Source organism: Homalodisca vitripennis, chromosome 5, assembly GCF_021130785.1.
Source record: "Homalodisca vitripennis isolate AUS2020 chromosome 5, UT_GWSS_2.1, whole genome shotgun sequence".
In the NCBI taxonomy this organism is placed as follows: Eukaryota; Metazoa; Arthropoda; class Insecta; order Hemiptera; family Cicadellidae; genus Homalodisca; species Homalodisca vitripennis.
This window is the reverse complement of record NC_060211.1, coordinates 182,575,716-182,589,953: the sequence shown is the minus strand read 5'-3', so window position 1 is coordinate 182,589,953 and position 14,238 is coordinate 182,575,716. Positions and strand designations below refer to the sequence as shown.

At 34.7% G+C, this 14,238-nt stretch overlaps 1 protein-coding gene across 1 annotated transcript; it reads left to right on the top strand.

Moving 5' to 3' along the window:
- The first annotated feature begins 4,888 nt into the window (after positions 1 to 4,888).
- Positions 4,889 to 12,526, top strand: LOC124363293. Its single transcript, XM_046818518.1, has 3 exons — positions 4,889 to 5,010; positions 6,389 to 6,775; positions 12,097 to 12,526. The coding sequence occupies exons 1-3, from the start codon at positions 4,929 to 4,931 to the stop codon at positions 12,372 to 12,374; spliced, it is 747 nt and encodes a 248-aa protein (XP_046674474.1). The 5' UTR covers positions 4,889 to 4,928; the 3' UTR covers positions 12,375 to 12,526.
- The last annotated feature ends 1,712 nt before the right edge of the window (positions 12,527 to 14,238 follow it).

Below are 14,238 nucleotides of genomic sequence, written 5' to 3'. Positions count from 1 at the left end.
TAACAAATATTGGTTAACATTCAAAATTTTATAATGGCTAATACAAATGTCTTGCGTTTTGTACAATATTTGTAAGTTTCAGTATACAGTAACATTAAAATTGTTTGTATAGCATACTTTACAATTTCTTATAGATTATTTTCTATAATTTGGCCACTTATTATTCTAAAATGTTTTGGTACGAACTAGGGAATCCAAAAGTTGAAATTTTGAAGTCGACATAATTATGTATTGTTGTTTTTTTATCTGTTCATGATATAACCAACTTCATTTTATGCTGTAAAATACCCTACTGGGCAGCAGAATTTTAATTAAATTCAACATGTCTCAATATAGCTTTAAGAAACTCAAAATCAGCTCAAACAGGCCTGTCAGCACATGATAAATACGAGGCCAGAAAACATTTGGATTTTGATTTTTAGTTTGGTAAAAACAGCGCATTGTTTAAATATTCAAAAAAGTCCCCCAAATCTTCAAATTTTGCAATTACTTTTTTAGCAAACGATTATTATTATTTACATAAATCGGTGTTACTGACATGAACTGCTGAGAGATCGTTCTCAACATTAAAACGGATCAAGAACTTTTTAAGGAACAAAATCGGGCCTCACTCTCTGTCCACTACAGGAAAATATCAATTGTCTGGACCCCCAAAACTTTCTCTGGCTACTTTCTTGTCTGGTAGTAGTTCCAGTTTGTAAAATATTCAGTTATAGAGAGGTGACATACAACAGCAGCTGCTATTGTTTCACATCCTATCCCAAACCAGAGAGTCAGTACAAGTTATTAGACCAAACAACATTTTGGAACTTTTCTCAACTCTCAAACTAAGGTCATGTGACAGAAATGTTTGTTCAAATCTGCTTAGTAAAAACATGTGGAATACACGGATAAAATACCGTCCAGCGGTCTCTTTTGACAGGTAGTACAGTATATCGTTCATTGCTTCTCAAGGGATTAACACTATGATACAGTGTTCTGTGAACCGTTCCATGTGCTCATGTCATTAAAATGTTTGGGTCTAGTAATATGTGATTATTATCAATTGGGTGATTGATTACGTGTCCCAATCTATTACAATGACCTCGTATTACAATAATGTATAACCATAACTCTGACCTTTAATGACTTAAAGCTTGTATGATGGTGCTTGACAGGATAACAAGATTTCGGACATTTGACATCAAAACACATTTGACATAATTTGTGTTATAGTTACAAAAGGTATAACACAACTTTTCGAGGACTACAATATATTCTCCTCGTTAGATGGCGGAGGTTTTAGTACATACAAAAATAAAGAACAGAAAGAAGAGAAGAAGGGAAAGAAAATTATTCAAACGCACCCAAAAAATGCTTGGAGTCTAGTCCAGACGTTGTCACTGCAGAGAATTCAAGTCCCGAGCACAAGTCACGAGTACGAGAAACACAATCACGTTTCATGCCGGCACGTATTAAAGAAGGATCCCATGCCTGATACTAATACCTCCCCCACCTGAAGGAGAGGACAGACTCCAATCCTCGAAACGCTATGTTATAACTTTCGTAACCACAACTATGGCAAATGTCCGAAATCCTGCTATCCTGTGAAATTTTCCATAAACAAAAAGAAACTTTAAAGTTTGATTTTGTTTAAACAAAGAAGTAAAGTTTGGTAAAGATCAATTTTCAATTATTGTAGTTTCGCTCTCCTCATCCATCCCACCTCGCTAAACTATAGCCCAAATTTGGTGAGCTATAAAATGTATTTTTGTGCCTTTGTGACATGGAGGACAAGCTTTGTTTATGCCAGTCGTGGAAAAAGTCAAATGTACGAGTAAATCACACCCTAAACGACATATACGAACTCACTGAAACAATCTCGGATTCCGATAGAATTCCATTGTCTCATCTGCATGGCAAAATGTCAATGAGCATCCCTAAAGACGTTAGAGGCAATTACACATACCAGTATTACCATATTTCTACTTCAACTGGGTGGAACTAAACCCAGATGATCAAAATGAGCTTGACTATGACTCTCGTCTGGTTTGCAACATCTCTGCAAGTCTCGCAAAGTTGGTAACTCTCGCCTCTTGCTCGGGTAAAATTTACACTTCCGGTTTTGTTAATAAAAGCACTTACCTTTTGCCCGGGCAACATTTACGCTACCGGTTTGGTATTTAGGAATGATTACCTCTTGCCAGAGCAACATTTACGCTACCGGTTTGGTTATTAGGAATGATTACCTCTTGCCAGAGCAACATTTACGCTACCGGTTTGGTTATTAGGAATGATTACCTCTTGCCAGAGCAATATTTACGCTACCAGTATGGTATTTAGGAATGATTACCTCTTGCCAGAGCAATATTTATGCTACCAGTATGGTATTTAGGAATGATTACCTCTTGCCAGAGCAACATTTACACTAAAGGTTTGGTTATGAGGAATCATCACCTCTTGCACGGGCAATATTTACACTACCGGTTTGGTTATTAGGAATCATCACCTCTTGCACTGGCAATATTTACACTACCGGTTTGGTTATGAGGAATCATCACCTCTTGCACGGGCAATATTTACACTACGGTTTGGTTATGAGGAATCATCACCTCTTGCACGGGCAATATTTACACTACCGGTTTGGTTATTAGGAATCATCACCTCTTGCACGGGCAATATTTACACTACCGGTTTGGTTATGAGGAATCATCACCTCTTGCACGGGCAATATTTACACTACCGGTTTGGTTATGAGGAATCATCACCTCTTGCACGGGCAATATTTACACTACCGGTTTGGTTATGAGGAATCATCACCTCTTGCACGGGCAATATTTACACTACCGGTTTGGTTATGAGGAATCATCACCTCTTGCACGGGCAATATTTACACTACCGGTTTGGTTATGAGGAATCATCACCTCTTGCACGGGCAATATTTACACTACCGGTTTGGTTATGAGGAATCATCACCTCTTGCACGGGCAATATTTACACTACAGGTTTTGGTTATTAGGAATCATCACCTCTTGCACTGGCAATATTTACACTACAGGTTTGGTTATGAGGAATCATCACCTCTTGCACTGGCAATATTTACACTACCGGTTTGGTTATGAGGAATCATCACCTCTTGCACGGGCAATATTTACACTACCGGTTTGGTTATGAGGAATCATCACCTCTTGCACGGGCAATATTTACACTACAGGTTTGGTTATGAGGAATCATCACCTCTTGCACTGGCAATATTTACACTACAGGTTTGGTTATGAGGAATCATCACCTCTTGCACGGGCAACATTTACACTACCGGTTTGGTTATGAGGAATCATCACCTCTTGCACGGGCAATATTTACACTACAGGTTTGGTTATTAGGAATCATCACCTCTTGCACGGGCAATATTTACACTACAGGTTTGGTTATGAGGAATCATCACCTCTTGCACGGCAACATTTACACTACCGGTTTGGTTATGAGGAATCATCACCTCTTGCACGGGCAACATTTACACTACAGGTTTGGTTATGAGGAATCATTACCTCTTGCACGGGCAACATTTACACTGCCGGTTTGGTTATGAGGAATCGTCACCTCTTGCACGGGCAACATTTACACTACCGGTTTGGTTATGAGGAATCATCACCTCTTGCACGGGCAACATTCACACTACCGGTTTGGTTATGAGGAATCATCACCTCTTGCACGGGCAACATTTACACTACCGGTTTGGTTATTAAGAACTCTTGAGCAACTTCTGTACGAAATTTTGTTATTCTCTTCCCTGTGTTATTTTCATGCCATTGTAATGCGACTTCGTACCCGCCTATTAAGGAGATAAGCTGCAACATTGTTGTATTGGATGCATTAGCCAAATACCGAGGGTTTTTTGTTTAAATTTAAAGCTAGATAATAATTAATGGTGTTAATAATAAACATGTTTTAGATAGAAATCTTACATTTATTTAATGCATAATAATGATCACTTACTTCTTTCAGTATTGTAATAAATTAAATTGAATTGCAACTAAATAATTTATTATTACATTACATGTATACAACATAGTAAATGTCTTTTAATTTTTTATAATAGTCAGCAATATAAATTCCCATTAGAAAAACAGCTGTATGACAAAGTTAACAACCATGTACTGGTTATTGTGCAAACTTGCGTCGCAACATGTGAGTTAATCCCCTTGTTATGTTTGCATAATATGCTGATATAAACTTTACATACGGACTTGCTGTGGTTAATGCACTAATGCACCTTTCCAATAAGTTTGTCTTAGTCAATGGGGACAAGAACTGTTAGAAGACAATTTCTCAATTATAGTTGTCTTTATGATCAACCCTGGTCCAGCATTATACATGTCTCGACATTGCCTACATATTTTGTATTTTGACAAATTGTACACTTGTAGATGTATTAAAATTTAACTTTGAACATTTTAATCTGCCACGATTTTATAATGAGTACCTGCAGAGAGTTAATATTTTGTACCATTTTGTAGCTCAGTGTGACGAAGGTTTCCAACGAGACTCATGATTGTAATTATGTGTTAGGTTAGTTATTCACCTGAAGAAGCGTTCAGATTGCAGATCTCGAAACGTAGTGTTACTGGTTTTTTTTTTTTTTTGTATTCCTGAACGGTGGCAAATGATATCCAGTATGTTTTATAAATATTCCTACTTAATAAATCATTAAATATATTTAAAATATATCTTTTTCGCTGTTGGGTTACTCACTACGCTACTGTTTTCTCAATAACTGTAATTTTCGACCAATCAATCAATTCCTCCAGCAGCAGCACACAGCCTAGTGCTGGAGACTCTGCCAGTCACATCCGCACCCTAGTCACGTCCCCCGCTGTGGTGGGGGCTCTATATAGGCGAGCCCTAGGCACCCCGTGTCATGGAACCCTAGGTACTGTACCGCAAGCATCATGGTACCCTCTGTGGTTCTCGTGCAGCTAGCTACTCTCGCCAGTGTGCTTGGCTTCCCTGTCATAGACACCGTTCTCGGAGGTAACCACCGCTTCTTTCTGTCTTTGCTAAAAATGTTTTTCTTTTAACACTTTATTGTATTATAGTAATTATTTCGAAAAGGCAAATCTTTAAAACGTAAATTAATTTTTTATTTACCGAAAGATAAATCAATTTTTTACAATATGTTGCTTGTTCAGTCGTATTAGACAGGTATGTTAAACTGTATATACTAAACTAATCGTACTAAAGCAATAAATAAAATATTTAAACTTTTCTGGTTATGTGATGAAAACGATATTTTTATGGTGTTTTACTGTTTTTTTATCTTTTATTTCCGAGAACTAATTGCATTGCGTGGGCTGCTTAACGGAATTTTAAATGTTGAATACTACAAAACTATTTAACAAAATAGTTCATTCGTGGTCAACATTTTTCCTGAGTTATTAATTATTAAAAATAAATAATCAATGTGGTTTCAGTAATGTTGATGAGCGTTCTGCATTTTTTAAAGTTATACTTACGTAATATCATCGGTTTTGGCAATAACTTTGACTTGATATCAAGTTTTAAAATAAATTTAGTTCAAATTGGAGTGTACTTTTCCTTAAGAATAATATATTGTTCACGTTTAAGCTTAGTTGGTCAATATTTGTAGTAACACAACCAAAACAATATCTTTTAGTGTCGAAATTAAACTAAATTTTAAAATAAAATAAAAATAAAATCTTAAGATCCAAGTTGTACAACCCTAAGCATGTAATTCTTCTTCAACGAAATGAAGATTTCTGCTTTTAGTTCTGTATGTAGTAATAACAAATTTGGTAGTATTGTTCTAGTAATCGAGAGTGGATTTGCCCTGTATAAGCAGTCAACCTGGTTTTTCTTGAAAATCTTAGAGGAATCTCTCCTAAGAAACAAATCAATCACCAGCCGCACTAGTTTTGGCAGAGGTCAAAATGTGATGGCACCGAAAGGGTTATAAATATAAAACAATATTTTTTTCCTCGTATCAAATTTTCCTTAGCATGAAATAGAACCGACTATTACACATAAATAATAGTTGTCAGCCTTAAAAATAGACCAAAAGCTACCACTTTAACTCAATTGGTCGGTATGTATATTGTTAGCTGGCCTGATTTAATATTTATTTTCTTGTTTTACAGTTGATTAAGTGTGTCAAACTAAAAAAATAAGATTTGTGAAATATTATCTTTCTGTACTTTTAACCCTTTTGTTCCCTCTCATTATGACCTCTACCAAAACTTGTCGTAATGAATCGACCGATTTCCTTTTTTATGGGAAATTCCTCAATCAATCTCAAGAAAACCCAGGTTGTGTGTCTATAAAAAGCAAATAGGCTACAGGTTCTTGGACTATAGTTTAATTTTTGGATTTTCACCCGACCGTTGCCCGGCAGATATGAACGCCGCCGTCCTGGTCAGGGACAAGAGGGACCCCAGTCGTTCCCTGACCTTTAGCGGGTTCTTGCCGGGGAGTGGAATGTCTGCCTTCGCCTCCAGCGCTGACTACAGCCCTTACCCTCGATCTCGGCGGCCATGGGGTCCCCAAGTCCAGGGGGGCGAGTACCCTGAGGAGCCGTCCCCAGTGGAGCAGCCGCCGGAGCGGGGACAGGCCCCCTGGCCGCAGCCGGAGGAGAAAGAGAAGGATGACAAGGAGGAGGGAGAGGAGGAGCTGGAGGAAGAGGAGGCTCCTATCACCCGACCACCCAGGAAGAACAAGAAGAAGTACTCACCTAAGGAGACGACCGAGGATGAAGAGGAGGATGACAAACCCAGCAGAGGAGGTCAGTTCTAACATAGTCCTGTAGGGGAGGTTCGTTATCGGTGCAGAAGTTATATTTAGTAGGAACTCAACAAATATTTAAGCCATAGACAGAAGAGCTTGCAATTACATGTTATCCCGTCATAAACACTTCCCACCATACAAACCAAAGTTCCACAATTAATTTCAGTAATAAACTAACTTTTTCTAAAATAATTTACCGTATTATTATACTTTCGTACACTACTACATATTATTATTAAATTCTAATAAGCCCACTCTATCATCAAGGTATAAACCAGAGATTTTGCTATGCGTGAGCTTGCAATGTCTTCCACTTCTGCTTTGAAAATGTCTGAAAATATATTTACTTCAGTTAGTACAAACCCAAACACAGGAAATTAGTGACATCTAATAACAAAAAAGGTTTTTACGTTTGCGGTGACGTCTGTTATAGTCAATTGTTTTGCTATGGACGATAATGTAACGAGCTTCAGTGTAAAATAAACGCGGATATTTTATCCCAACATAGTTTTACTTTTTACTGTTAAAAGAAGCATTATAAAATCATATACAAAAATAATAATCTCGTTACTACGTTACAGTTTGCATCGTTATAAACTCTTGCATTTTTACTACATTTCGATTCGTTATAACACCGTTGTATTTGACTTGATAACAAAGAACTAGGTAATAAAACGAGGTAAATACTAACTAATATTGCTTTATTTTATATAATCGAATTATTATATTAGATTCCTAATTATATTATTTTTATTTCAGGTATTTAAGAATAGAATGTTTTATTTTGTCACAACGAGCTTGACGTAGAGAAATAATTCATAAATGAGGAGTAATGTAACTTTAAAATATTGGGTAGCATTAAAATAAAAGTTAAACATTTAGTATTTACGCTGCATAAATACATAGGCCCGTTTTATTTGGAGAAATATTTGGAACTAATTCAGGATCTTCGCGCTTCGATTCCCTAAAACGTAAAAAAGAAATAACTTTTGAAATACGTAAAATATTTTCAAATATGTTTTATATTTAAAACATCTAAAACTGCGATATATTTTGTTCCTACCTAAAAATAGCAATATTTGTATAGCCAGTTGTCCAGTTTTTATGTTAGGTTTTTGATTGAATTTTTTAGTTGTACAGTTCTAATTTGAGATTATTTTATGGATTTAATAGCCTTTTTCTGAAAATTATTAAAATATGTTTTAAATAAAGTATCTTCAAAAAATTGTTTCTTAAAATCAAAACTCCAAGATTACTTGTATTACCTTCAAAAATTAAATTTCCTTTTTTGTGATGACATTCCCTCTACATGAGCTTCCCATATGGTTATTGAAAACATTTTGCTCTCTACAGGACCAATTTTAGAGCTATGAGTTTTTTCCACACCTAAATTATAATTTTTAATTTTATATGCTAGATTCAATATTTAAAACGGGTTTCTTAAATTGGTTTATTGCTGTATTTTTGAGGTTCAGAAACCAATGGTTCTTAAATTTCTCCATCTCCATTCGAGTTTTATGGACATTTCCTAAATAGCAATTGCTTATCTATATTCCTAGAGGAATGTGTCTTTCCAAACAAAATTAAGAAACAAAAAAGGATTAAATATGTTCACATCTGTTTTAAATATGATTAGTTTTTTTTTAATAAAAACCATCGCTATTGTTATATATGATGAATTAATACTTATGGTCAGTGACGAATATTACGAGGACAATTTTAACAGTTTTTATTTTAAAATTGTTGGGATTTAGTCTGCTTTTAGTTGACCAAATCTCTATTATAACTCCTAAAATGTTTTGTGCCTGAAAGGTAAATTGAAATCACGTTTATATATTGTGTCTTTGGTTAGATAATACAATATGTTTTAATCCGTTTCTCAAAAACTTACTCGCAATAAGTAATTTTCCGAACAAATTTCACTTTAAGATTTTAAATTAGTTTTAATTTTTACTATATTCATTTTTAAATATTATACCTATTAAAAGTAGGTACTATAATCATTGGCAACCTCTTCAAGAAATATCTGTTAATATCTATCAAGATTAAAATCCATCACAAAAAATATGAGGAATATTCAAATAAGGAATATTTGACAGGCATTTTATACCAATTGATAAATATCAAAGTAACATTAGATATCGCTTTGTCCAAGTTACATGTAGAAGTGGGTGAACTTGCAATGATTATTCCCTCAGTAAAAGTTTTTGCAAATCTCTGTAATGTCTTTATTAAATTTTTTATTTTTATGGTTAAAATCCATTTTATTGCTTGGTACCTTGTTTATCTTTGTATAAAATTCATTAGGATCGGTATCGTATTTTTTCAAGCGGTTGTAGATTTCATAAAGAAATTAAAGACTAATTGAAATAATCGAGTTTTTTGGTGATGAATTTTTTATTTATTTGTAGGTTTATGTGAAAAGATCCTTCAGACAAGAGGCAAAAAAAATCGGAAAAGTAGTGGCAAGGCCGATGTTTATTTTACCAAGAAGGATAAACAGTGAATACGAGTAGATAATACTGAAGGAAACAGGATTTTTCCGGACATTTGCCATCGTTTTCACTTAACGATGGCAAATGTCCGGAAAAATCCTGTTTCCTTCACAATCCTTCCATCGTCAAAAATAACCTTTAGATAATACTGATGTACTTCAATTATTTTATGGACTTTATGGAATCCGTAATATAGACATGATTGCAATTACAGTTTTATGGACGACCTAGTTGAAACATTCTAGCTATAGAATTACTAGCCTTGTGATCGATCAATTATTGTCTTAAATACGCCATATTATAATAAACTTAAAACTAATATTATAAGTCATTAAGAACACTAACATAAATCAAATAAAAATCGTTTGTTCTAAAGAAAAATTCACAAAAGATACATAATTCACAATTGGCAAAAGATATTTTTTTTTCTTAAAAAATATATCATTAAATTAAATATTTGATTTTTTTAGTGTAATGTGTAAAATAAATTTTATTTCTAATTTAATAATAATAAAAATAGACGTTTGATTTATAAATTATGAATCGATTTTCTACAACCTATAAACTTTAAATTGTATAGGCCTACTATGCAGATCACGGGCTACACCATATTGTGTAGATTTTATAAACGAGCAGTCCACACTCGACATTCCCTCCCTACTCAAAATCTTTGGACACTGAAAACTTAAAATATTAAAATTTGAAATATTGGAATTGTCAAGTAGGTGTACAAATAATTTCATTGCGAAACTATTGAATCCCGTATTTTTTCAGGATTATTTTATTGCTCGTACGCAAGTCTGCTTTATTCCTTGGACTTTGATAGAAATGTGAATTCAATCTGATTAAATGAACGGGATGTAGTAATAAATTAGCATTCTTCTTCCCGTACTCTATCCAAGGCTAGAAATTATTATGGTATTCGTATTTTATAACAATGAACCTAAGTATTATTTTTGTGTACGTGCGGCTTCTGCGTTTTTTTATTTGCCGCATTTCTAATTATTGTGTGATAGTACTTTAAGATTTCAACTGAACCGATGACTGCTGTATAGCTTATTGGGAGGTTAATAATACTGAGTGTTACTTATTACTTACTGAGTATTAAACATCTAAAAATCTCAACTAATCAAACCTCGATTAAAACACCTCCTGGTGTCAAAAGCGTTTTACTCCGTCAAAGGGTTAATGATGGGCCGCTAAGAAAATATTTGAATATTATAATTGATAGTGAAAGTGAAATGCCAGTTCTGATATCTAAAGCGATGCTCAAAGCCTTATTGTTGGCGTTGTAGGAATCGTTTTATCTCGTATAGTAGGCCTAGTATTGACGCATGTTATGCTGCTGTACGACTATTGATGCAATAAAGGATATTATTATTACGAGCGTATTAGTATACGTCTAGAGCCGCAGTTAATGTGTTAAGAGAGAAAGAGAGGAAAGCAATGGTAACTATTTCCTTCTTGCTTTCTCTCTTAATATCGGGGTTATTAAAGATCTTATAATTAAATTCGATCGTATAGTAATATTCTCCAGTTTTAGTTCATGTAAACTGTCAATGTTACAAGATAGATGATATAAAGTACGGTACGTAGCAAGGTGTTGAGATTGCATCCATTATATTCTTCTCAGACAGGTGTAGTGTACCTTAGCTTTCTTTGAATTGATTTGTCTTTGTTCTTAATGTTACTAGTAGGTTAAAATTGAATTGTAGAGCAAACTACTAACATTACTAAACTAACATTAAAAAATTCCTTTCAGGTTCTGAATATCTCCAGCTACCCATATTTAGTCATAGTAATTCCAAAAGAAAAGTTGCGCTACACTTTAATCCATGAATGACCCCTTATTTGTTCCACCCTTAGACATGCCAGGGTCAAACCCATCCTTAATTTGACTATTATAAAGCAAAATAAGACAGATTTCACACTTCATCCCTCTCCTAATATTTATTTTAGGGTTAATATAATGTATGGCGAATGGTTTTGACTGACGAGTATGGAGGTTATCCCAAACCACCCGAGTCAAACTGTAATGAGCGTGGATGACGCTGAACGAGCCAGCCATTTCTTGGACGGTTTTTATTTACACTAAACCGGGCTTTCTCTATGACTTTCCTTAGTTGCAGTTTTTTAGTCTGGGGTTACACGGTCGTGAAGAAACATAATTTTGTGAACAAAATCTGCTGCGGAACAAATCAGGCTCAGCTCGGCGATTAAGGTGGTGGCCTTTTCATATTTCGACAATCCCTCACTGGTCTTTAATGTTGCGAAAAAATATCATATTGGTCTTCAAGTTGCGATAGAGCAGCAAATATTAATTGACATTTAATCAACTGTTCTGTGCAAACATTGGGTTATGGCATCACAACAAAATGTTAAATTATTGTAACCACTATTACTAATTTGTTTATTTTTAATTTTAATTAAGCTTGATCACAGTAACAACATTTCTTATTTTAACCTTTTCTAGAACCGTTGTTGGGCACAGAGTAAGAAAAAATCTAAATAAGAATATTAGAGATGTTGGTAAAATTATATTTTTAACTGTAAATTTTAACGAATATTACGTATACAGTGCTTGGTTATTGCTGTAATGCAGATATCAAAGATAAACTATAAACTTAGACTGTTAAACTTCCATCTTAGCTGTCTATTGACAGAAGTATTTTATATTTTCTTGATCGGATAAACAAGACAAAACTAACAGTGGTGTCGGAAATATAATTCACTCGAACCAGAAGTACTCATACTCGTGCAAAGCCTACGGAATTTAGTGCGAAGCCGCGGGTAACTACTAGTTATATGTATATGTATGTTACAGGTGGAAACGCAGCAGCGTCTTTCAACGCCTGGTTTCCAATCATGTTGGGCATGTTTCCGAGCAACGGGGGTTATCCTTGGCAAGGGGAGGAGGGAGGTTACTCCCGGGGAGGTCAGGGGCAAGGGAGGTACCCCCCGGCCAGCCACACCACCGTCATAGCCAACAGCGTGAGTCACGGCCGCAGTGGTGTAGCGTCCAGCCATGCAGTGGCGTACGGAGGCGGGGGGTCAGGCACCCCCCATAGCTCCCCTCACAATTCCCCCCCTCACAGACGCTGATCCCTCCACCCCACCATACATGTAATCTTGTACAGACCCACCAACACGTTATCAGATATAAATAAGTGTAACAGATGTTTATAAGCATAGTGTTTAAAGTTTATATACTAGACGTATTAGTTAAGATGAAAATAAAAAGCGTTTTAAAGATTTGTTGCGTTTATTATTTTTCCAATACTTCCTAAATGTACAGTAATCATAAATGAAAGACAGTTACATGCAAGCAATACATATTTATAGTATAGAAAATAAATCACCCCCGTTGAAAATATTAACGTTCCTTGTACTGTATTTTTACTCCCTGTATGACATGCAAACTATGGTATTTCACCAAGATTATGCCGCATATATTCAAGTCACTACCATTAATATTTCATATTTTCGTTTTGATAAATTTAAATTTTAACATGTACGCTTTTCTTTTGAAGACTACGATGTGGTTTAGTTATTCTTATTTCTTAGTCTTGCGATGTCGATATAATAACATGAAAGGTTCAAAAAATTTAACACATTTAAATTAATAACAAATTTCTGCCTCGTTGTAGAGAGCCATTTTCAGTCAAGATATAGTTAAGCCGAACTTTAAAAAAAAGTAGTAATACACATCCACTTATACATGTGACTTTAAGGGAGTGAAGCAATAACATATTGGTTGAAAATAACAACCAATATGACCATACAACGAATGACTAATAAGACCAAAAAACCATCAATGACAAGAACGTAGCCAGGAAAAATATTTAGGGGTTCAGAAAACTGATATTTTCCCATATTGGACCCATTATCAGTAAGGCTCCATTTTGTTCCTTTAAAAGTTCTTGACCCGTTTCTTTGTTGAGAACGATCTTTCTGCAGTACATGTCTGTAATACTGAATTATTTAAATAATAATAATCGTTTACTAAAAAAGTAATTGAATGCATTGAACATTGGGGAGGTCCGGACCCCTTGGACCCCCTCGCTGGATACGTCCTTGATCAATACAGATTCTTTATCACTGGTTGTCAGCTATTTAACAATTTAATTCAAACTTTCTTCTTGAATAAACGAGATTAAACGTACTGACACCTCTAATTCTTGGAAAAAAAATTGTAAACTTCGGTTTTGACGTAATATTACGTCATAGCGATTAGAAAATTATGCTACCGACGTAATATTACGTTATACTATTCCTGTTTTACTCTTTTGTTTGCCGTAATATTGCGCACTTCCATGATAACCGCGCGTCGCTCAAGTAACTCTAGCGTTTTCTGCTAGATATCAGCACTCCCTTTGTTCTCTCTATGAGCGTTTGCACCTTGGTGAGTTCTCTGTAGTGATGCGCGATTGCGAGAGGTTAATACAATCGAAATGTTCCTTCTCGAGAGGTTCTGCTTAACGATTGTTTCGATTGCTTAGCGAGAGGTCTTTACAATCGAAAGGTTTCTCTCGATTGTTGCATTCGTTAAGCCAATTTGTTATTGTTTACTTTTCACGAGCCTGTCTCAAACTATTTTTCATACTTACGTTCCATATATTGGTTTGCACCACTCTCCTCTCCATTAATTCCAGTAGTTTACTTTATAGTGTCTAGTCAAAATGTAAATTATAATTCTTCAAGCATTAAGATTGAGTATATTATCTTGAATTATAATAATAAATAGCTTTTCTTGGTTATTATTTTAAAATATTAAATGTTTTTATTTTGTACCATGTTATTTTTTGGATGTTTTACCGTTCATACGTCATTATTGTAACGTGAATAAGCGTTTAATGTAATATAATGTTAAATGTAGCTGCTAATATAATAATTCATTAAATAAACTTGGAAATCAAGTCAGTAAAAAAAAGTAACTGAATTAATTAATATTTCAGTTAAATCCTTC

Coding starts and splice junctions, on each gene's coding strand:
- LOC124363293 (XM_046818518.1), top strand. CDS start 4,929: ATGGTACCCTCTGTGGTTCTCGTGCAGCTAGCTACTCTCGCCAGTGTG. Junction 5,011..6,388: donor CATAGACACCGTTCTCGGAG/GTAACCACCGCT, acceptor GTTGCCCGGCAG/ATATGAACGCCGCCGTCCTG. Junction 6,776..12,096: donor TGACAAACCCAGCAGAGGAG/GTCAGTTCTAAC, acceptor TGTATGTTACAG/GTGGAAACGCAGCAGCGTCT.